At 41.3% G+C, this 23,991-nt stretch overlaps 1 protein-coding gene across 5 annotated transcripts in view; it reads right to left on the bottom strand.

Annotated features, from left to right (window-relative positions):
* Positions 1-23,991, bottom strand: part of NCK2 (NCK adaptor protein 2) — a 125,371-nt gene that overhangs the window by 29,572 nt on the left and 71,808 nt on the right. For 4 of the 5 annotated variants that reach the window (XM_014600474.3, XM_019485016.2, XM_014600473.3 and 1 more), the window contains one exon: positions 8,664-8,910. In XM_014600474.3, the coding sequence (XP_014455960.1) occupies positions 8,664-8,889 (226 nt within the window). In that variant the 5' untranslated portion in view covers positions 8,890-8,910. Of the gene's footprint in view, positions 1-8,663; positions 8,911-19,842; positions 19,928-23,991 lie in introns of those variants that run through there. The other variant, XM_006278323.4, reaches the window with a different exon arrangement.

Here is a 23,991-nt window from a genome sequence, read left to right as displayed (position 1 = left end):
ACTGGGAAAAATATGGGCAACAAGAAATTCCACTGATGTATATGAAAGCTAATACACTGACAACATATTTACTGTCACACAATATGAAGCATCCTTTAAACAAAACCTCTCAGACCTAAGAAGAGTAAACTGCTCCATACCTCTATGGATTCCACTAGGAAACCTTTTATACTACAGTGATATTTGCCAAGATAGAAATGTCTGCTGTTTTCTTTTTACAGTTCTCATTTACAGTACAACAGTTAGATCAAACATGTTATTTAAAACGCTTAACATCTGAATTGGGTAGGCAAAAAGCAGTCCGTGGTCCAGATACGGCCCACCAGGCCATTATATCTGGCCTGTGGGGCCTATAAAAAAATTTAGAAAATTAACATTTATCTGCCCCTGGTTGCCTGTCATGCAACCCTTAATGGCTTGCTAAAACTCAGTAAGTGGCCCTCAGCCCAAAATAATTACCCGCCTCTGATCTGGATTCTAGCAAACCTAGCAAGAGTCTTTACTTAATACAAATATTTAATATTATAATTATTTTTATTACATGACTTTCTGTATACATATACAGGAGTTCCAATTCTTAGTTTGCATACTGCTTAAAGATGACAGTATAGCTTGAAGTTAAACCTCTCTTCATCCCTCAGAAATAAATAATTATGCTCTACCAATAGCAAGTAAGTTGTCAGCTTCCTATCAACTCTGACAATTTCTGACTAGATAGGACATACAGGAATGACAAAGTGGCTCCCAGAATTCAGGAACTTTTTCCCTGTCAACATGTTCTGTTAAACTCTCCAGGGAGATTTAACTATTGATTTCAATGGGTTGAGCACTTCAGGAAATCCCCCCACTCCATCTAAAAATGAGATGTAAATTTTAACCCAGTTCTGTAGGCACTTAATGTCATATCAACTTGAGTTAATTTTCATACTAGTCTATATTACAAGGCTGCAGCCATTTTACCTAACCTACCTTGGCAGAACCTTCTGGTATAGACAGTAGCATTAATTGCTGCTCATCCCATTGCCAAATTTCTGGGCCTGAGCACCAGATCAGTTGCTCACAGGGCAAAACTGTCCTAATATGTTTCTCTTCTTTCTTATCATGCATTTGCTCCTTTATTTTTTTCTCTCCTCCTCTACTTTTTCTGTTTTCATTTAGGTTGTATATAAATGAATTTTTGCAGGTCTTTTACTGAAAATTCTCCACGTAGAAAAAGGTCCTAGAGTGAGATAAACCCTGAAGAAGAAGCAGAGTAGCACTGAATTTATCCCAGTGTCACACATGGCAGAAAGCACATGTTGCTACAGGCTCAAAAGGAGGCCCCCATTACTTTAGCTAGAACTATAGTAAGATGCCAGGAACATGGGGCTCTAGGATTGAGGGAAATATAAATGAAGACATTGAAGAACTTAACTGTAGGGCAATAAATATGGCATGCCCCTGAACCGGAGAATGGGAGCTGATATTGCAGCTAAACTTATACCTATGGAGGTGAAGGATGGCCCCGAACATTTTAGGGGTAGCAGATAACCCAGAAAAACAGGAATTGGGTCTCCTAAGGAAGAAAGGTGACATTCTGATTCAAAACAGAAAGTCTTCTACTTGACTGCACAGTGAAGTCTAACAATCATTCCTGCTATGTGCTACTACACTCTAAACATCACTGGAAAAAAAATTATTTCAGGTAGGGGTGCACTGATAGAGATTTTGGGGACCAATACCGATAGACGATTTTTAAGGAGGCATATTGGCCGATACCGATCTGGTTTCCAATACCAGCTGGGCAGCTTGAAGAGCAGTGTCCAGCTGGTAAGTCTGCTATGGTGGAATTGGGGGGGGGGGGAAGGGAGGGAAAGGGTGTAGGGGGGCAGATTGAGGCCCCCAGTGAGGGAAGGAGTAGGGCTGGGGCACAGGACAGAGCTGCAACTGACTCGTCCGGGGGGCGTGGGGAGGGGGAAGCAGCTCCTGCCGCTGCATGCACACCAGGAGGAAGTGAGGGTGGGCCCTGTGCCCCCCAGATCTGCAAGCGGTGGTGTGGTTGCCTCTGCAGGCTGGGGCTCAAGCCAGGGCTGCTCTGGGCTCTTCCCAGAATGGGCTGAGCCATACTGTGTTTGGGGCAGGCAAGGGCAGCCTCACCGCCCCCCACCCTGGCCCCTGCTGGGAAGAGCCTGGCACAGCCCTGGCACGAACCCGCCCCACCCCATGCAGATCCAGGGGGCACATGCCCCACCCCCCCCACCTCCCCCAGGTTCGCATAGTGGCAGGAGCCACCCGCCCACACACACCCGCCTGGACAAGCCATGGCTCCGACCCATGCCCACCCCACCCGGGCAGAGCCTGCCCCAGTCCCACTCCCTCCCTCCCTCCCTGCGGGGACCTTGACCTGCTCCCCCATTCCCCTTACCTCCCCCCTCCCCTTCCACAACAACAGACTTACCAGCTCTCCAAGCTGCGTTCCTCACTGCCTATGTGCTATGCTGCAGCTGCATGCATACACAGGTCATTTATCAGCCAAATTATCAGCCACATCAGGCTGATTTCCAATACAGTCAATTTTCTTTATATCGGTGCCGATCCAATATCGGACTGATGTATCGGTGCACCTCTACTTTCAGGGGAAATTAATCAGTCAGCACGTATGGTGTAAAATATACTGAATCTGAAGGCCAGTCTGGGAAACAGAATTTGTGTAAAAAAGGACAACATTACTGGGAGCTTTGCTGATAAACTCATTATGTCCAGATGCCAATGACAGAGCTCTTTAAGCCAAAATGGAGCTAACGTGATCATTGCTGCTGAATCCCTGTCACAGCTCACTTCAGATATTTGGTGTTAGTGGATAGGTATATGTTAACTCAAGAATCTACATGAGGAGAAAAACATCCACCAGGAAACCAGGGTTCAGACACCCCTCCAGCATTTTTTTTTGTTCTAGTCCATACTGGACAGGACTACTTGGTTAGATCATTTTATTTGCAGGAGATGTTTACAGCAGGATCAAACGCTTACCATTCCAGTTAGGGTCCCTCTATGAATTGCCTATTGCACTGGTCTGTTAGATACAAAGCTACTGCTCTCATCTGGTACAAAGAGCACGTGACCCATAAAAAGCAGCTTCTGCAGATCTTACTTTTTATATGTTCATGTAAAGCACTGCTGTGTATCTTTACAAGACTGTTCACCTGTGCAGCATGGTAATAAGTGTGGTGTAGGCTAACTGAATCACCCCAAGTCAGAAAACACTGGAAAGCCATATCTCTTTTTGAGTCCAAAAAATCTGGATGCATTTGCTACCTTTATAGGCAGAGAAGCAGAAAACAACATTTTTGCACACTTGGAAAACATCTTTCTCATTAGTTTAATAATGTAAAGAGTTCTCCAGAGAATTGCATCCTCAAGATTATATAAGTAGATCCACAGATTTCAACCACACCACCATGGAGTATAAGTGAAGTCTGTCACACTGGGTGTCAGAGGCATGGTATTCAGGAGTCTGATGTATACTTTTTCAGATGTTTAAGGGTAAGTCAGTGGCTGAATCTCTTCTATGGCACATAAGCCACTGCTGATGTGAGGAATTTAATAATGGCCTCGTGAATTGTATTCTCTGGGCCAACTGTGATACTTTTTTATTTTTAAATTAATCCTGAGGCCCTGTGGAAGATTAGATGAATGGAAATGTTCACATGCTGTAGTGACCTTTTTTGAATTAACTGGTAAGTGAGGTACAGTTTACCTCAAGACTCCTTGAATTCTTCAAGTGAGTCCCTGATTGTAAAACAGTTGGCAAATACTCTTGGTGCTATGAAGATGAAAAGGCAGAACTATGCTATAAATGGCAATTTCTCTACTTGATCATTGCCATTATTCTATGCTCTGGGTTAACTGACATGTAAAAGCATGTCTCTTTACAAGTCTGGAGCTGTCAGCAAGAACGGGATTATAGAAGCCAAGTTTTCCAACCCATCTTTGGAAAAAAGAGGATGAATTTGTTAAAATATCTCAAATCTAAAATAGAACATCAACCCCACTTCTTTAGGGCTACAAAATAATGAGTAAAACCTCTTCCCTATGAACTCCAGGAACCATTCACTTTCTTGCATGACTGATATTGCACCAACTCTTAGTTATAACAGTATTTAATTAAAAGTGTCCCCAAAAGGGAACCAGGAAGTAGGGTAGGAAACAACAAAACTTTACTGGAATACCAAACATCAATGAACCCTAAAAACCCAAAAAACAGTGGACTAATTTATAGGAGGTCTGAAATCACATTAGAGGAAAGAGGCAGCTGCAGAAAGGGGGAGGAAATATAGCTTCTCCATACCTCTGTACAGTTGCAAAGGAAGAGGCAGAGAGGCCTCTTGCAAGGAAACATCTGCTTCTTCCTTTGTGACTGATGATCTCTGTAGGTTAAAACAATAGGTGAAGGGCCTCTGTTTGGCTTCCTTTCTCTTAGGGTTTGTCAGGTATACTGCAGAGGACCAGAATATGGTTCTCGACTCTTCCAGAGTGAAACAATGCAATGATTCTTGGGTTGAACAAGGCTACATCTCCTTGAATTGTTTCCTCACCTTTGAAGACTAAATGTGAAGGGCTTCGCAGAGTGACAGTTATAGCTATTCATCATGCCGTGTAGTCTGAAATATCTAATACTGCCTATAGGCAAAAGTACAAACTACCAATCATCCATCATCTGCAGCAGACTTCAGTTTTTCTCCATTCCCCTATTTCCCAACTAAGGTAAAAATTGTATTTTAATTTACAATGTGCATCTGTGGACTTGATAATGAGTAAAGTAAATTTGTCTGATTTTTGTATATTCATTGGTCGGTTACTTTCTCATCCTCAAGAGTAATTTTTGGAGTTCTTGCTTTCTGGACCTCTTATGGATATGTAAAAATACTCAAACTACGCCCAGGGACTTGATTACGTCGCTCAGCTTTTTTTCAAAGTTACGATAAAAAAATTCCAATTACTTTCTAGTCCAACCTCCTACTCATAGATTCCCTATAGAATGGCATGCCCCATAGCTAGGGAGGTGCATAGAACATATAGAAGATTATGCCATTTCTCCTGCACTACTGCCACAGGGATTTAATGTTTCTGCTACATGGGACACAAATTCCTGAAGTGTTTTAAAATCATCAGGTTGAGTGGAAGCAGGGAGAGCTATGGCCTTTATCTACTGAGGAAGAAAGGGTTACTGCTGCTATTATGTATTTTTCCATACATGAAAAAGAAAGATTATTTTATATGTTCTTCCTATCATACAGTGTGCCAGATGTCTCTATGAAGTTAACTCCTGAGTATTTATAAAGAAAACTTGAATGCTAGAAAGGGCTGTGGCAATACATTTCTTTGTTGATAATCTCCTACAAAGAGTTCAATAAGGTTAACTTTACATGTTGTAAGTAAAAAAGACTGGGGCTCTGATTCTTCCCAATATCCCACAGGTCCACAGTGGCAGCAAATTCCTTTTCTAGCTAGTAGGGCTTTCTGAGCGGGAACAAAGGTGAGGGTTTGGAGTACCTGCTTAAAATAGTGAACCAATTGAGATTTTTTTCACTGAAACTTTTTTTTTTTTTTGGACAGAAAATGCAGCATTGCTGAAAATGGCATTTTGAATAAATATGTGAGACACCAAGAGTCCCTTTCCTCCTATGCTATAAATAGCTTCATAGGTAGGGTGCTCAGGGAGCATGAGATAAAGGCTCAAATCCATGTTCTGCAAGATCTTTGTTTTTTCATGTCAAAGGTCTTTGTTTTATTCCCAATGTTGAACTAGAAAAAGAATTTCAAAATATCAAAATTTCCTGCAGGATGGGAAAACCCAGCTCTGCTCCATTTTGTGTTCATAATTAGGGGAAGAATGCTGTAGGATTGAGTTTCTTCCAAGCAGTGGAGTCACGAAGAGGTAACTGGTATTGTTAGCATTGGACATCACCCTTCAAGCTGTAAGTTATAAGTCAGCACTAAAAAATGGCTTTGGTACAAAGGGAATCAATACCAAGAGAATGTGTTCTGCAGGTGCTACAAGTCATCACTATAGCAGATGACAGTGTCCTGCACCAATAAGTTAGTTGATGCCAAGCACAGTGCATTGCAGCCTTTCACCCGAGTTGTGCTCAGGTGACGCAGTTTATCATAATATCACATGGTAATCTGGGCCACAAACTACCAGCACTGGGTTGTGCAGCATATAGAGACCCATACCTCTGGTTCAAGGAGACTGATCTAGGCTCAAATTATCTATATGAATAGACTCCTTTCTTGTACTCCTTAGATCACTGGATAGAGAATAGAATTGCTTTTCTGGGCTTCTGTGAAGATTGCTTGAGGAGGGAGACCAGGAGCTCCTTTTACCAACTAATATTATCAGTGCTCACTTGCTCTGTATATATACATACAAAATCAATGAAGCCACACTATTACTGTTCTTTCACCATCACATGCAGTTTAAAAAGACTGTCAGACACATTCACACCTTTAAACCCTTGTGTAAGTTCCTGCATGGGCATGAAGCTATACATGTGTCTTCAATACAAACAGTTGGCCAAAAGAATCAAATCTTGCATGGATGGGGCTGTCATATAAAAGAAGTGGAATCCACATGGGTTCTGTGTCTGACGTAACAAAGCCTGTATGGGGTTGCCTGAGAAGGTGAACAAGAGGAAGTCTGAGATGTTTCAGTCCAACAGTCACAGAGAAGTGTACAGCAGTCAAAACAGTAAAACAAGCAATTGCTCTTGCTGTCAAAGGCAGGAATTGAGAACTAAGGGGGAGCTGTGACTGCCCTTTACATGCACTGTGATAAAAGAGCATAAAGGTACAACCAATGCTTGATGGATGCCGATAGTCCAGAAAAACCCCATCTCACATCCACGTTAGAATCCAAATTTACGTATGTGCATTCTTTCTCTAAGAAAAAAGGTTTCAGGCTCAATACGAGGTAAAATTTAATGGTTTGACATATACAATGTTACACTAGATTATATAATGGCTAGATTATATATTTTCTGTGCTTAAAATCTAAGATTGTATCAAAAAAAGAGGTATAAAAGGCGTAGCCAGAACAAAAGGCAAACATGTCAAAGCACCACCTGCACTGCCCAATACAAATCACTGACACGTTTAGGTGGAGAAACTCTTGATATAAGATTTTTGTGGGAGGAGGATGGAAATAAAGAGGTTGAAAGAGAACCCATTAGGATTCATACCTGGAAAGCTTTTAGTGAATAAAAAAACCTTTTAAAATGTCCAGAAGATAGAAATGTGCTCAGTGAAGAGCAATTGAAGTTTTACGAATGCACTGAATCACCCCAAAATAGAGAAAATGAGTCCACAAGAAACATTTGGAAAAACATGCACGTTATACATGAGATGGCAAGACTACATTAGAGAAATCCAACACTATGAGGGTAATTTTAGGCCTGGGTGCAGGGAGCCGGGAGCAATCTGGGTGCACAGCTCCCATAGCCCTACCCCAACTCACAGTCTGCTAAGAAGGGCCCTGACCCCACAACACAGACCAGCCCAGCCCAGCCCAGCCATCCACCAGCCTCACCCCCGCTGGGGCTGCAGGTCAGGCCGACCCAGGACAATATCACGGCCTCTGCAGCTCCAGCCTGAGCCGCAGCCAGAAGAGCTCGGTCCCTACAGCCATCCCAGTCCCAGCCCCGGGTGAGGCGGATGGCAGGGCCAGGCAGGGTTCTTCTCAGCCGGCTGCAGCTTGGGCTGGGGCTGTGGGAGTTGCATGCCCAGACTGCTTCTGGCTCCCTGCACCCAGGCTGAGCCAGGCTGTCACGGAGCTGCTGTGGAGGACAGGGCTCTCCCCCTCCTCCTTCCCCCTCGCCATGGAGCCAGTGGGGAGGGGTCTGTACAACACTGTCTTGGGGTTTAGGGTAAGAGGGGTGCAGTACTGGGCCCCACTGTGGGGCAGGAGGAACTGACTGCAGGAAGTGCTTGGTGACTTTTTCAGCCATTTTGAAAGTGGTTTATGTGCACTGAATTTCTGTTCTGTTACAGGTTTAAACCAGTTTCTGATCCCTTAGGCCAGTTTATGTGTAATTTCTGTCCCTAGTCATAATAATTTTCATAAAGTGATTATGCCGGTGTGACCGTTCTAGTAGGAACCTGGAAGTGAATAGTCACATCAGTAGTTTGCTTTGAAAGCAGAAGAGTTAGCATTTTATTAAACTTAAAGAAAGAATCAAAACATGTACTAGTGTATATATATGAACTCTAATTGACAAAGCATTCTTACTCTCATATTTGCAGAGATGCAAGGGAAATCTTTAGCAATTACAGTAACAATTCTGTTATCCGGCATGAGTAGGGAATGGGGGATACCAGTTATATAAAAATTCCGGTAACCTGAGGGCAGGGGGTTTTCGGCTGGATGCGGAACTGCAGCAGCGCAGGGTGGTGGGCAGCAGAGGCAAGCTTTCCCCACTGCGTGCAACCTCCCCCCAACCCCAACCAGAAATTCCAGTTAGAGTGTTCCGGTTACTTAAATGCTGGTTAACACATCTTTTACTATGCATGATTTGAACATCATTTTTTCAGAATCATCAGCATATACCCCCCTACATACACTTTAGAAGCGTAATTTGAAAGTTATCAGTTCTACTGGACACTAATGAAAGTACAACAGGACTTACCCAATGTGTCTTTCAGATTTTTAACCAGGGAGCCTTTCTTCAAGCTGTTTTTTCGTTCCACATAGTTTGATGGCACATATCCTGTTTTGTTGGCTGCGTTTCTTACCCTCCACCATGTTTTGGAATCATCCAGCAGCCAGAGACGTTCATTCTTTTTGATGTCAAGTTCCTGATCTTGTTGTGCAGTGTAATCCCACTTTGCTATAACAATAACTTCTTCTGTCATCTTTCATGGAGTCCCCCTCTCCTACAAAAAATTAGAAACATTCATTAACACATTACGTAAGTACCCTTATTTTTTCAGCAAAAAGACTTAAAGTTAATCTTCTAGTAACACTATGAAGTAAAAATCCTACAGAATGAAATAAACAGTATCAAGAAACAAAATGCTCAAATTGACCTCTCAAGAAAAAGCTAATGTATTATTTTATGACCAAGTTATGGCATCTCATTACTAAATTCTAGTCCTAACATGGTGTTCAGTTACGTGGATTATTAAAAAAGCATTACTGGACCAAAGGAAATACCAATGTGAAGCATTTAGCTTAACATACACAACCAATTCAGTACATGCATACTGAAAAAAGGTAGCACATTCCAAAAAAGGTGTTTCCTCTTCACCCTTATATGCCCTGAAGTACATCCCCTTACAATCACCTTTATTCTACCACATGCTTTACAACATCCAAAGTCCTTTGGTTAAAAAGCAGAGTAATTTTTGAAGTGGAAAATCTGACATATTTTTGGCTTTACTAATGGAATTACAATTCAGCAGTGTAACTAGCTATGGTAAGCCTGTCTTCATAAAAACTGTGCTACTTTACAGAGCCTTTGCTCAACACCTTGCATAAAGAACAATATAAAAATTATACCACACTAGGATAAACCCTTCTTCCCTTCTACTCTTCGGAGTGCAAGGAGTGAATAGCTTACTGTAGTCCGTCAGTAGATGTGGTTCAGTTAACTATATAGGAGACTAGAACCATAGCTCCTTCAACTTCCCATTCTTCTGCTCACTTAAATCACAGAGTTCAGATAAGACTGTGTAAGTAATACTAGGGGCAGACAATGTATCTGTCCTTGAAACGAGTTGCATATGTGTTTGCCCCTGGAATAGAAACATCCCGGGATTGGCATGATCATAAATCAACCTTCTAATCAGGGTTTAATGAGAGATTGAATATACCACCACTTTTCTGCCACTAATTCAATGATATAATCCAAGGACAAACATTCATGCACACTTTGCTATGCTCTGAAATAAACTGTTAGTACTTTTATCCCACGGACCTTTTTAGGATTCATCTTAGAACTGCGAACACAGACTTCTTTTTTGGCGTTTTTGGGTTTGGTTTTTTTTAAATCTAACTGCAAAATCTATATTTTTTAGAGAGACCGAAGGCAGAATGACTTGTATTTGAAAGTTTGCCTAATTTTATTGCAACTACATAGTCCAAAAAAAAGATATCACTCTAAAAAATCCATTTCTTGCATAATTTCTTGACCATCATAGCTATTACATCACTATTATAGTTTCATAGTAGTTTCAGAGTAGCTAGGGTCAAGAGGGACCTGAAGAGATCATCTAGCCTGACCCCCTGCCACAGGCAGGAATGAATGCTGGTTTCACAAGATCCCAGACAGGTGATCATCCAACCTCCTCTTGAATTTGCCCAAGGTAGGGGCAAGGACCACTTCCCTGGGAAGCTGGTTCCAGATTTTGGCCACCCTAACTGTAAAAAATTGCCCTGCTCTCTAACCTAAATCTATTCTCCATCAGCTTATGACCATTGTTCCTCATCATCCCAGGTGGTGCTGGGGAGAAAAGGGCTCTGCCTTTTTGCTGCTGAATTCCCCTAATTAGTTTGTAGGCAGCCACTAGGTTTCCCCTCAGCCTCCTCTTGCCAAGGTTAAACAGGTTCAGGTCCTTCAGTCTCTCCTTGTAGGGCCTGTCCTACTGCCCTCTCACCAAGCAGGTGGCCCTCCTCTGAACCCTCTCCAGGCTGACCAAATCCCTTTTGAAGTGCGGCGCCCAGTACTGGATGTCGTACTCCAACTGCAGCCTGACCAAAGTCGCATAGAGGGGGAGTATCACCTCTCTGGACTGGCTTGAGATGCACCTTTGGATGCATGACAAGGTATGGCTGGCCTTGCTGGCTGCGGTCAGGTATTGGCAGCTCATGTTCATCTTGGAGTCAATAATGACTCCAAGATCCCTTTCCGCCTCTGTGCTTTCAAGAAGGGAACTCCCCAGCCTGTATGTACGCTGTGGATTCCTTCTCTCAAGGTGCAGCACCCTGCAGTTGTCTACGTTGAACCCCATCCAATTCTCGTCTGCCCACTTTTGTAGCCTGTCTAAATCTATTTGCAGCCTCTCTCTCCCTTCAAGTGTGTCCGCCTCACCCCACATTTTAGTGTCATCTGCAAAATTTGAACAGCGTGCTTTATTATACTGAAGAGACTAGCAACACTCAAACAACCATTGAAAGACTATCTTTTTACATCCTCTTAACTCCTTGAAAATATTTCACTGAGGTCATAAAGGACTTTTCTATACTAAACAGCTTCAAACTATTGCTCTTTTTTAAAAGCCTTAACAGTTATATTCAGTAACTGATTTTTGAAAACTTGAAGTCAGATCTCTACTTGTAACAACCTTGATGAAACAGTTTTTAAAAGTTTTCAATTTCAACTCCAACTTTTTCCATATATATGTAATTTCACTATCATTACCTCATGATCAAGATATCTCATTTCAGCTGTAGTGTGCTAAAATTTTCTTAAATGTGATTGAGTTATACATGGTTGAAAGGTAATAAAACCATTATTTGAGAATTATGCTGTTTAAAATGAGTTTATACTAGAGAAAGTGACTGTAAGTAGCATTTGGGGGGTTTTTTTGCTTATGGTAGTTTGCATTTCCAAATTAAATTTATTGAACTACATATTTCTCCCTCTACAGTGCAGGCCATGCAAACTCAGAACTAGATATGCCTGCAGGAGGCTGCAATACCATGTGAGGGATATGAAAATCAAGTGCATCTTTAAACCTTAAGTAACTTAAACAGAGACCACAAACATTAGGATGCTTTTATCGCAATCACAGTGTTAGTATGCTAGGGTTAAAGGCTTCTAGGGGCATTTATACACGTGCTCTGTGAGAGGTGGCTCTGAGAGCCACTCTAATTAAAAGCACCCACAGCATCTCATGTATCCGTGTCCCTGTGCTGAAAAATGGCAGCGGAGGTGCTTTAACTAAGGTTCGCTTGACCAGCTTTAGTTAAAGTGCCCCCTGCTACCATTTTTCAGCACAGGGATGCCGATGCACAAGACACTGGAGTCTGCTGGAGAGCAACAATTACCACGCTCCAAGAGACTCGATTAATCAAAACTGCCCCGACATGCTGCAATTACCGCGCATCACAGCAGCCTTGCTGCACGTGTATAGACACCCTCGGTGTTTGACTATTTGGTACAGCCAATCCATTCTTTCAATTAAAAGAAAATTCAGTTTGCCAACTGACCCATCTATTGCTGTGTAATAACAGTTTTGAATTGGCATGGAGGTCACAACAGAAGATGGGGAGGTTCTGATAATTAACTGCAGAAAATATATGGATTCTACTGGAAGAGTAGGGCACAATTACATTCTTAAAATAACATTCCCCTCTAATAGCAAGAAAGCTATAAACTTGCCAAATCCCACTCCTAACACATTTGCATCCTTGTCAGCAATTCATATAAACCAGACAAACAAAACTGAGGATCAATAGGACAATGTAGCCAGAGGGAAACTGTAGTTGAAATTGTTCTAGATGTTGGTGCTGTCAATATAATCTACCTCCAATTTAGACTGGCTTATTTCATCTCAGCAACTGAAATAAAATGGCCATTTCTCACTAGTCTTTTGGACATGCACACCCTGGAGAAAGTTACACGGACATGACAATGAGGTTAAAGGATAAGGCTGTGAGGAGAGTAGCAATTACCAATTTTACTTTTTTGGTAGTGCTTAAGCTTACATTAAAGGTTCAAATTTTTATTCTTTCAAATGCATGAAAAACATTAATCCCATCTCTCCCCCAAATAAAAAGCTACTAAGACAAAGACCATGCCATATACTAAGACCTGCTATATTTGACATGCGGTGTCAAGAAGAGTAGTCCTGCCCCTGCAGTGATGAACTATTGCAATAGAAATAACTGTGATTCCTGCTTTATTAAACAGGTTTTGCTTCCTGGCGTTTTACTTGTTCATGCAGCAGACAACTGTATTCAGTACTGGACTTGCTTTTGAGATGGAGCAGTGATCTGCCCTTTTTGATGCTAGGAGTCAGATTCCTGGGTCTAAGTGAACATTGTTCAGTACAGCAACTGGAGAAGTAGAGGTCGACAGTAGGGGATAATGCTGAACTATTTTTATTCTTCTGAATTGGAGGACTGAATTGAGCCCAGTAAAATTTTGCAGCCTAGGAACCACCTTAGATTACACTGGCTGCAAATCCCATCTTGCCTCTGGCCACATCAAAGGAGGAAACATTTAGAGTTGGCAATGTCAACTTTATATTCTTTGGAATTTCCCCTGTTAGGAAATCCCCAGCACCTACCTTAGGGCAGTTAATTTCCATTTTGTGCTGTCAGGAGACACAACCAAAGTATAAAAAAAAGGGGGAAAGGTGGTGGTATCCCAGTGTAGGAGTCAAAAGTGACTTTACTTACATGAGGGGAACCCCTATATTACATGATTTTTAGAGAGCAGTACAGAAAGGGATCTTGTGACTAATCTAGTGATTTGTTCATGCAAGACGAAATCCCGTTAGGTTTTTAAAGCCTGGGCCTAAACAGTCTTGTTAAAGTTAATGGAACTAGCTGGTACTTAAAGTTGGAAAGTGGTTAAAAACTTCTTGAATTGGAATCACTCACATGACAAAAAAATACGTCGGAGAGAGCACACACACAACACAATAATCCACAGAAGTGTGATTTGTGGAAGGAGGTATCAAAAAGGAGGAGAGAGAATCACGGTTTTGGAGTAAGAGTGGACCTGCATTCTTTGGAAAGGCTTAAAGGAGTCACAGAAGTGACACGTGTACATTTGAGAGTTTAACTGCTAAGAAAATGATTGGGAGATAAGAATGAGACAAAGCTAAAAGAAGGATACTTTGTGGTTATGGGAATAAAGAGGTACATGTTCATTATCTAGGCAACAGACAGACTTTGAGAAAGACAAACTCCGTGAAGAAAGTTTCAAATTCTCGGGGTGAAATCAGGCCCCAAAATAGGTATTTGTATTTTGGAAGGAAGTGGAGAATGATGACAATGTATAAGATGCTCATGTAATATGGTGCTGAATGTCGTATCAAAAAATATAAATAAATGAAATAAGTGAGGGGAAAACTTAAGTAAGTTTTCAGGAGAGTAAATGTAATTCCCAGAATATCAGAATAGCTTTTGAAGGTTCGCTACGTATATTACATTTAAAAAAATCTATCAGTGCAGCTTTTAGCTTGCACAATTAGAAACCACAGACAAGTGCAAGAGATTTCCAACAGCAATGTTAATATGACTCCCTCACACGAGAAACTGGCTGCCCTCTGGCCTCTCTACCCTGTGAAAGCAGTGCAAAAGGGGCTGGGTCAAAGTAAAATAAAATAACCACAAACACAACCAAGAACCTATCCACAGAGGTTGTCAATTTTTCAGCACTGCCCACAATAATAAGGATGCTTTACTTTGCCATATAGGTACAGTTTTGTTTTCATTCAGGTTTACTGGTTTAGTTGGTGGTTGGTTATTCGTTTTACTTGTAATAGCATAAGTGCACTTTTCACAAAATGTTTACTTCTCTGCAGACAGTCCACATAATAGTTATGTGAGGGATCGGCCTCCCACCAGCTTTTCTTAGAATGCTAACATTGGTCTCTAAGTTTGCTTTTATTGCTACTGCATTTTGCTGCAGTTTTATAGTTTTCTATTTCATTTTTCTTGTAAGGATTTGTAGTCTATCACTATATATAGTAACAACAAAACAGTCACTGGCCTCTCAGATCCACACACACACACGTTCAGCAGGAAGGATTTTTGAAGCTCATCCATCTCTAATTACAATCTTCATAAGTAAGTTGCACATCACACCCTTTCTAAAAATAAAAGCATTTTTGTGCTCCATTAGGTTCTCTCTCAGGCAAAGCCATGACAAAATCAAAAGGATGCTTACCTCACTTCTCTGCATTACAACTTTCAACTAGACTGAAATCAAAGACATAACAGGGTTTGTCCGAATAATTGTAAAAACCTTCAGCAATTCAAGGTTTCAACCTAGTAACTGAAATATGGTCATATTCTGACTACAGTAAATGAAGAGCATATGCATTAACCAAGAGTAACTGGGTCTCTTTAATCAGATTATACAAAAGTAAATAGGGGCCTTAGAATTGCAGTTCTCAAAAGCTGATGCTATTCAAATCTATTTATTACACAAAGCCATGCTCCATTTGTGTCTCTAGCTATATTAACCAGCAGTCTAAAAATAAATGAATGAAATCAATCTTGCTGGGGTCATCTGACCTCAGCAGTCTTTCCTGTCCAAGTGCAGTGGGGCTGGACATGACAATCTTTACGGTCTCTTCCAGCCCCTAATATCTATGAAACTATGAAAGTGAATGAAAGACAGCGTGAGTGAAGAGAGTCTAACCTGGTTATCATGCTGAAATAACAATCCTGAAGAAAGGTTTTGTCAAACTGCCATACTTTAATATCACCAGCAACTGCACAAGCTTTCAATATTTTGTTTTTCTGAGCCTGGAGGTCATCTAGTATCTTCCTACCACAGCCTCAGTCTATGGGGTCCATGTGAATGGTCAAAGAGTTAAAGCAGATTTTCTACACTGGTACTGTTTCCAAACAGAAACAGTTTAGCCAACTTTCTGAAAGGATTTTTAATTTTTTTTGTACTAAAGAAGTTACTTTATATATAAAAGTTGAGGAGCACACACACTCTCCAAACCTCACATGGTTCAAAGGAAAATGTTTAGTAAGATGCTCTAAATGATATAACTAGAAGTCTAAACCTACTTTTAGGCAGACACTTTGAGTGAACTTGTATGACACTATCTTGGTTTTAGGGAAAAAGTGAAGACTCGTCATAAGGAGGTAAAACTTCTCTCTCAAATATAAGACACTAGAAGCCAGTAAATTCACTTTGCTCTTTAAAACATGTTCCACAAAAATTTTCCAGCAAAAGAGCAGCTGCATGAGCAAGACAGCAGAAGCATTAGAACGTTTAAAGCCATCTTGCCAGGGCTTAGACCAGGGGTGGGCAATTATTTCAACTGAAATGCCACTTAATAGGGCTGTGCAAAACAGCACCATTTTGTTTAGACTTCCATTTCACCGTTTTGATGGGACCATGTTCCGTTTTGTTTTGAAGCACTGTTCCATTCCACTGAAACGGTTTTGCTGTTTCGACATTTTGCCCATAGACTATAATGGGGAAACATGAAACTGCCTATAACTTTGTCATTTCTTGCCCAATTTGAATGAAAACAACATGCCTGATAGCCCCTTCTGTGGCTGACAAGCAAAACTCATGGGGGTGTGTGTGTGTGTGTGTGTGTGTGTGTGTGTGTGTGTGTGTGTGTGTGCGCGCGCGTGTGTGTGTGCGCATGCATGCATGCGAGAGAGAGAGATGCAGCTGTTTTTCTGTCCCTCCCCCAGAACACTGGGATTGGAAGGGACCTCAGGGAAGGATCACAGTCACTGGCCAGCTACACATGTCAATATCAGAGCAGTCCTTCCCCTGTCTTGTTTCATTTCAATTTCGCTGTTTTGAGTTTGAAATGGAGTCAAAACAGCGTCGAAACAAAACACTCAGCGAAATCTCGCACAGCCCTACCACTTAAGTTTTGGTGAGCTGTCAAGGGCTGCACACAGTCTTTCAGAAAATATAAATTTTAACAAATTATTGATAGAAACAAATCACATACTAAAAGTCAAACATCTATTGTAATATACTTTAACCTTATTTCAAAAAATAATTTGCCCTGAGTTATGGTTTTTTAGTGTATATAGAGGTGATTGCATAATAGCTCAAAATAAAGTCTTACTCTTGTATATTGTGTAGGGTGGGGAGGTGGGTTTTTTGGGAGGGTTGGGTGGCCGGGGTAGGGGCATGTCTTGGGAGTGGGCCAGGGGATGCATGCAGAGCTCACCCAGGAGGTGAGACACGTGCAGTCCACTGTTCCTCCCCACCCATTCTGGCCTGCGGCTCCCCCACAGTGCTCCCACCCGGGGCAGCCCGCACCATACTCCTGCCTGCACCTGCTGATGGCACAACCCCAGTCCCAGTCCACACACAGCTTCTCAGAGAGGCTGCTCCCACTGCTCCCCAGGTACCACTTGGCTCCACTCACCTCCAGCAATTCTTCCTCTCCCTCCTGCCCCTGCTGCACAGCTCAGGCCACTTTCCACCCACTCGGCTTCCCACAGGTGGCAGCACATTGCACTGCAGGCAGAGTGGGTGGAAGGCAGGTGGAGCTGGAGCGCTACACACCCAGGCAGGAACAACCCAGCTGCAGATTCCCCCCACCTGGCTGGGCATGTGGTGTCCAGCCACTGCTTCCCCATGCTACCTGCTACCCGAAGCAACAGAGGAGGAAGAGGAGCCACTGGAGGCAAGGGGAGCTGAGCAGTACCCAGGTGGCTGCAGTAGCAGCCAAAGCAGCCCTGCCAGGAAGCTGCGGTTGCTGGCCAGAACTGGGGCAGTGCTGTCAGTGGATGCGGGGCAAGTGCACAGGGTGGGGCTTGGCCCCATGCAGAGTGCTGCAGGGGTAGCTGTGGGATGAATACAATCAGTTGGCAGGTTGGATCCGGCCTCCAGGCTGTATTTTGCGCACCCCTGGCTTAGACCAAGGTTGTCCAACTTCTGAGAGGCCAGGGGCCCTCCCTCCCAAACAATGAATGGACCACAAAGCATGCAAGCAGGAACCACCTTACCTCCACTCCCAACTGCACCATGCCATCAAGTAGGCCAGGGGCGGGCAATTATTTTGGACAGAGGGCCGCTTACTGAGTTTTGGCAAGCCATCGAGGGCCACATGATAGGCAGCCCAGGGCAGATCAATATTAATTTTCTAAAATTTTTAGGGGCCCCGGAGGCTGGATAGAATGGCCTGGTGGGCCGCATCTGGCCCCTAAGGCCACATTTTGCCCACCCCTGATGTAGGCAGTCCACCCACCCCTCTTGCTACATCACTCAGAGTCCCTGGATCCCATGGGCCTCCTTGGTATTGTGAGTGTGCTATCCTGCCTCCAGGGGCAGGAGTAAGAAGTGGAAGATGCAGGAGGGAAGGCGAGCCCAGAGACTTCTGCAGCAACAGCTGAAGCAGTGAAGGAGTTCAGTGCCTGGACAAGGAGCCTGAGGGTCACGGGTTAATTCCTGGAGGGCTGAATGCAGGCTGCAAGTTGAACAGCCCTGACTCAGACCTCCTGCTCAAAGTTTTCATGATAGAATTGGAGGCCCAAGCTACACTGGCATTTATCTACTGTATTAGGATGATTCAGTTGTAACAGTGCTTTAGGTTCAAAAGAGGTGCAAAATTTCTAATGTCTTTACTTCTACACAAGAAAAGTCTTCAAGATTTCCAGCTCTTAATGATTTTAAGAAAAAAAAAAAAAAGGGAATATTCACTGAATAAATCTTACAAAGGAAGACTATCACTGATTCAAATGGTAATGCTACTTCTGATTCTTCAATAATCTACAGAGTCCATACAAACAGAAACCAAAGGGATATTTCTCCTCTTGAATATTTGTCTAGAGAAAAGGTAAATATAGCTGTAGTATTACTAGGATCATGAATAATTAAGCCTTCTGACAGACTTTCCATGGTAAGATAAGACCACTATACAAATTTCAAATCAGGACAGTATTTTAAACATTTCATTTTCATTTAAAGAGGAAAACACTGAAATGTAAATGATACAAACTGATCTAACATATTTGAAATTAATTTTGAAAATATATTATCACTACTATACAAACACAAGTTATGTGGTTAAATTTGAAGGAATTTAACTGGCTTTGGAATATCAAACTTATAGAAGTGCTAATCATGTATTAATATAGAATGAAATAGGGATCTGTTCACACCATATTATTTTGCAAAGGAAAAAAAAATCTTTTAGAGCAAAGGTCAGCAATGCTTTGCAAACACAGGCCACAGCTTGCAACCTGGACAGCACTGTGGGCTACCATTTCCCACCCTCCTTCTAGCATGTCTTTAAATAAGATGCAGATGTCAGCCAGATCTGCCCCATGGGCTGCAGGTTGCTTATCCCTGTTTTAGAGAGCCATTAAGTAGAAGAAAAAAAAGGGTGAAGGATTATAACTTAAAGAGCAGTTGAAAACTAGACCAATGGAACTTTTTCTGATTGAATGCTGTAAGAAAAAAGACTGTTCACATTGTTTCGTATCTAATTTGAAAGCTACAGTGCTAGGATAAGGAGCTGTATATTCTGTGTACTCTCACACAGGTGTATCTCTATATCTGTGTCTATCTATATCTGTGTGCCAGGTCTCTTAAACTGACTTCATATACATCTCCTCATGAATTCTTTTAAAATATTTATAATTCAGTTATCCCTTTCTGTAAAAAGATTCCCAGTCAGTTGGCTTAGAAGCAGTAAATTTTGGAGAAATAATTCAACCTAATTAAAAAAAAAAAAAACCCCCAAAAACCCAAACAAACCCAGCTCATACTGTTCAGATTACAAGCCAGGATTTCCCCAACCCCAAGCCACAAAAATAACATTCAATTTATACAAAGGGAAAACCTATAACTGGGCCCCTCAACCACTTTAACTTGCAGTATTTTGTACATGCAATAAGAATCTCAAATCAGATTTTTTTACATTTAAGTTTTTCTTATTCTTTCATGCATTTAACGTTTTGAATTCTATCCTTTATTATTTGATTTTCTTGTAGGATTTTGAAAGGTCAATAGCACTTCAAGGTCTTCATCTGTAATTACTGACATCCAGGAAAAAAACCCTGTTTTTGCTAAAATTGAACATAAAAACATGGGGTCAACTTTATGTGCAGGGTCAAATTCTAATTGGAACTATATGGTATGTGATGATATTACTACCTTTTCAAAAAGTTATTACTGAAAGTTAAATCACCTCACACTTTCATATGAAGCAGCTATACTCTTGGTACAGTCTTGATACCATTTTGGAAAGTATTTATGTAGCTGGTTCAATACCTAAATAAATGAGAAACAAGTGAAGACAATATAAAGACAGTAAAACTTCTGAAGACATTTTCATGCATTTTATAAGCATTTTAAATAAGTTCCATGTATAGCTGATAAACTAAAGTATACATTCTACACTGCTACAAAAAAGACCCATTTTTCTCTTCTCTGCACAGTGTAGGAGCTATAGCTTAATTTCTTGAATGCTGATACTGTTTTTCTATGAACAATTATTTTAAAACCTTAAACTCATTAAGAGCAACTTTGAAGTCACTCCAGTAGGTGTTCTGAACTCAGGATGGTTGCTTCTTTAGCTAACTTAGCACATTTAGCCACTGGGCAGAAGAAAACCATCTCTGTTAGGCTATGGACAAACATTCAGAAAGCCTGAACTGATTCAATCTTTGCAGGTTAGTTTAACCTGGTTAGGCTAAACCAGTTTGTAACTGTACATGCATCCCCCTCTGGACTGAAGAAATGCAGGCACATGCCTGCAGTAGCTCAGGGTAGTAGCTGGGGGTGGGAGGCACGCTAGAGCAGCCCTCCCTTCCGTTCCACAATGCTGAGCTGAGGCAGGGCATGGCCTGGCCCAGGCAGGATGCTCTGATTAAAGAGGGATCCTCCCCCAGCAGGGAGTTGATAACACAGTGTTTATCACCCCTAACACAGTGTTTATTAGCCCATTAAGAATGCAATAGCCTCTATCCATTAGTTCAAGTTTTTCTTAAACAGCTTTTCCTAGGAACAAACAAAGGGACATTACCAGCTACCTGCTGATTAGCTCCAAAAAGCCCTAAGCTGACACAGTCCTGTCTGCCTTTGTCCCGTCTCCCACAGCACAAACCGTAGTCAGCATGTAATATGCTAGCTAATGCTGAGAGTAGTCTGTGTAAAGGGGGGTGGAGGAGCTAATTGAGCAGGGAGTGGTGAGGGGGAGGAGAGAGAGGAAAGGGAAACCAGGCAGGCACTACTGTGCCTGCAGTCTCTGCTAGAGCTGCAGCCAGGGAGCAGAGGGGTAGGGCCAGCCCAGCTCTCTGGAGCAGAGAGCACCCCCCAGCTCAGACAGCATGCTGGGATGCTGGGGTACCTCATTTAAACTTAAACCAGGAAGACATTTGGGATGGACACTGCATAAACCGGTTTGACCCTAATCAGTTAAGTCTGATACTACATTCAACCAGGTTTATTTCAAACTGGTTTCAGCCATTTTCAAATTGGTTTATGTGCACTGAACTTCTGTTCTGTTAGATTTAAACAAGTTTCTGGTCACAAACTAGTTTATGTGTAATGTCTGTCCCTAGCTTGACTCTCTATTGTGGCGATTAGAAAGTCTCATTTGAAAGAATGACTGAAGTTAACATTGCTAGGAAGGTTAGTGAAAACCAGAAGTATACATGATCTTTGAAGAACCACTGAGAAAGAAATACCTGTTTGTTTGTTTTATAAGACTAGGCATTCTAGTTTATTTAGTGAGAGCCGAGTAGAAAGTTATTCATGATACTGTTTGACATTTAATCTTTCGAAAGAAGACTAATTAAAAAAAAAAACCTTTAGTAAAAAGTGAGGGATTGAACATTAAAAAAAGTAAACTCCTTGTTCTTTAAGTGGAAAAAATCAAAGCCATGCGGTCCTTGTTTTCATAACTAATACTACAGGTTCCGTACGTATAACTGATATGGAGGGTTTCATGTGTGTACATACTCTCACACACACATACACACACACACACACACTAATACTGCAGGTACTTATCTGACCAATATGGAGGGTTTTAAGTTATGCATGTGTGCATTATACATCTCTTACACACACAACTTAAAACCCTCCATATCAGTCAGATACAGTACCTGCAGTATTAGTATATGATAATTATATGTGTGCGTGCACATGTGCACATATGCATGTCTGCATTCACTAATTATATAAAATTATTAAAATGTTATATAATAATACATGTAACATATGTAACTATATATACATGCACATATATCTATAATTGTATGTTCACAATGTGTAACTGTTATTATGCAGTTATGCTTAGAAAGTCAGGTTCTTGAGGAGAACTGGAAAAACAATTTGTGGAGAAATTTTGTCCCAAGCATCTAACCTCCAGGAAAATTAAGCCAGTAATGTTCCTGCAACTGCATCATGTGCTGTTAAGAGATCTTAATATAAACACGATTGGCATTCATTTGATTAATTTTTCAAGTCCCACAGAAGGGATCCTTCTGGAAATGTTGGATTCAAATAATTATTCTCCCCCTACTCCATACACTTTAATTTTAAGCAACCATGCTCATGGTGCAATTCTGCTACTATCAAGAGTTATTTATATAGCTGGTTCATTACCTGAAACTCCTCCTTTGAGCTCTGAAACCTTGTTTGCATGGAGATATGTCATTTCCATTTAGAAATGAACTTGCAATTTGGGGGGGGGGGGAGGTTGTTGTTCTGTTTTGCCTTTTTATACATTTGAAACTGTTTCAACAGATTTATGGTTTAGATGCAAGATGAGGTAAAAATCAGGGAAATTCTGTAAATGAGTGAGTTAATTCCGGGTTCATCTGAGCATCAAATTCGAAATGAAACTCAAGGGATAAAAAACCCCTGTGAACAGGAACTTTAACCATTCATATGAAAATCTGGCTGGGGCGGGGGAGGAAATATATCTTATGAACAACTCTACTTATTTCAATTAAGCACATAGTACCAGAGGTTCTTGTCACAGGCACACAATAGCCCCCTCAAAAGTAACTGCCACAAAAGAAAACAGCTATTTTAGCCCTCCACTGCACAGATCAAAACAAGCTGACAACTGAGACCTGAAGAAAACAGCATACTTGTATGGCAACTGCAGAATTCAGAGAGTGCTAACGTGTGGAAAATCAGCCAAGACATCTGCACAATAATTAACTCAAGTTTACAGATGTGAAACAGTTTGAGAGACATTAAGGCTAGGTACAGACATTCAAAAAGGCTCAGATGGAATCGATCTAAGTTATGTGGTTTTCTGTAAGTGGCATAGTTTAGATCAGTAGCAAGCAGAACATACATTCATCCTTTGGTGGTGGGGAGGTAGGAGGTCCATTTTTAAACTGGTCTCTGTGCACCAAACTTCTGTTCTATTACAGATATACACTGGTTGTATGCTGAACTTCTATTTGTTATGGGTATAGATGAGTTTCCAATAACTGATTCTGGTTTGTGTACAGTGTCATCTAACCTGGGGTAAATGACTTGTTCAGGGTACAGTATCAGTGACAAAAACTAAATGTCAGAGGTTTTGGGTTAAAAGTGAAGACAAACACTTCCCAAACTGTAGCATGTAAACTGCTTTCAGGTAGTCAAATAGGCAGGAGATGGGTCACTATACATAGAAGCAACCAAAAGGAGAGTATTTCAAAATTCTTCATTACAAAACTGCAACTTAATTTCTTGCACAAGCCAACAAAAATCACAGAACATCTTAAAATGACTGAGATTAGTTATGATTACAAAAGACTATGACAGATGATCATAAAGTGTACCAAATATACAGTACTATGAAAAAAGAAATCCTATGAAGATAAGCACATGGGCAATTAAACTACACATCATACACACTGAGTTCTACTTCACTGCAAGTAGACTGCATGAAACACAGACAAATGAAAGAATGGCTTTAAATGAACGTCAAAAAAAAAGGTTTGGATCAAACCATTACTGAAAAATATTACATTTGCTCATAAAAGAATGACTGTGTGCCCTGAACTTTATAACTGCATATAGTCCTGATCATTTCATCTAAAAAACCCAACAGCCTAAATAGAGCCCACTGAAAAAATTAAGACCATTTAGTTTAGATGGCAGACTAAAACAAAAACATGACTTACAGTCTCCGCATCTATTTCATGCATTAGTTAAGTGCTCTAATTTACCTCCTCTCATATTACACCTGCAATAATGAGCTCACACTGGAAGGTGCTGAACATTCTGTCTATCTCAAGGAAACAGTCCAATGAAAATGTAAGTAGTGCACTGTCCCATTAGTAATGGGAATATTCACATTAAATTAAATAAATGTGTTAAATTACTC

The sequence above is a fragment of the Alligator mississippiensis genome, chromosome 1 (genome assembly GCF_030867095.1).
Source record: "Alligator mississippiensis isolate rAllMis1 chromosome 1, rAllMis1, whole genome shotgun sequence".
Taxonomy (NCBI): domain Eukaryota; kingdom Metazoa; phylum Chordata; order Crocodylia; family Alligatoridae; genus Alligator; species Alligator mississippiensis.
The sequence above is the reverse complement of the archived record's forward strand: the minus strand, read 5'-3'. Positions and strand labels throughout refer to the sequence as shown.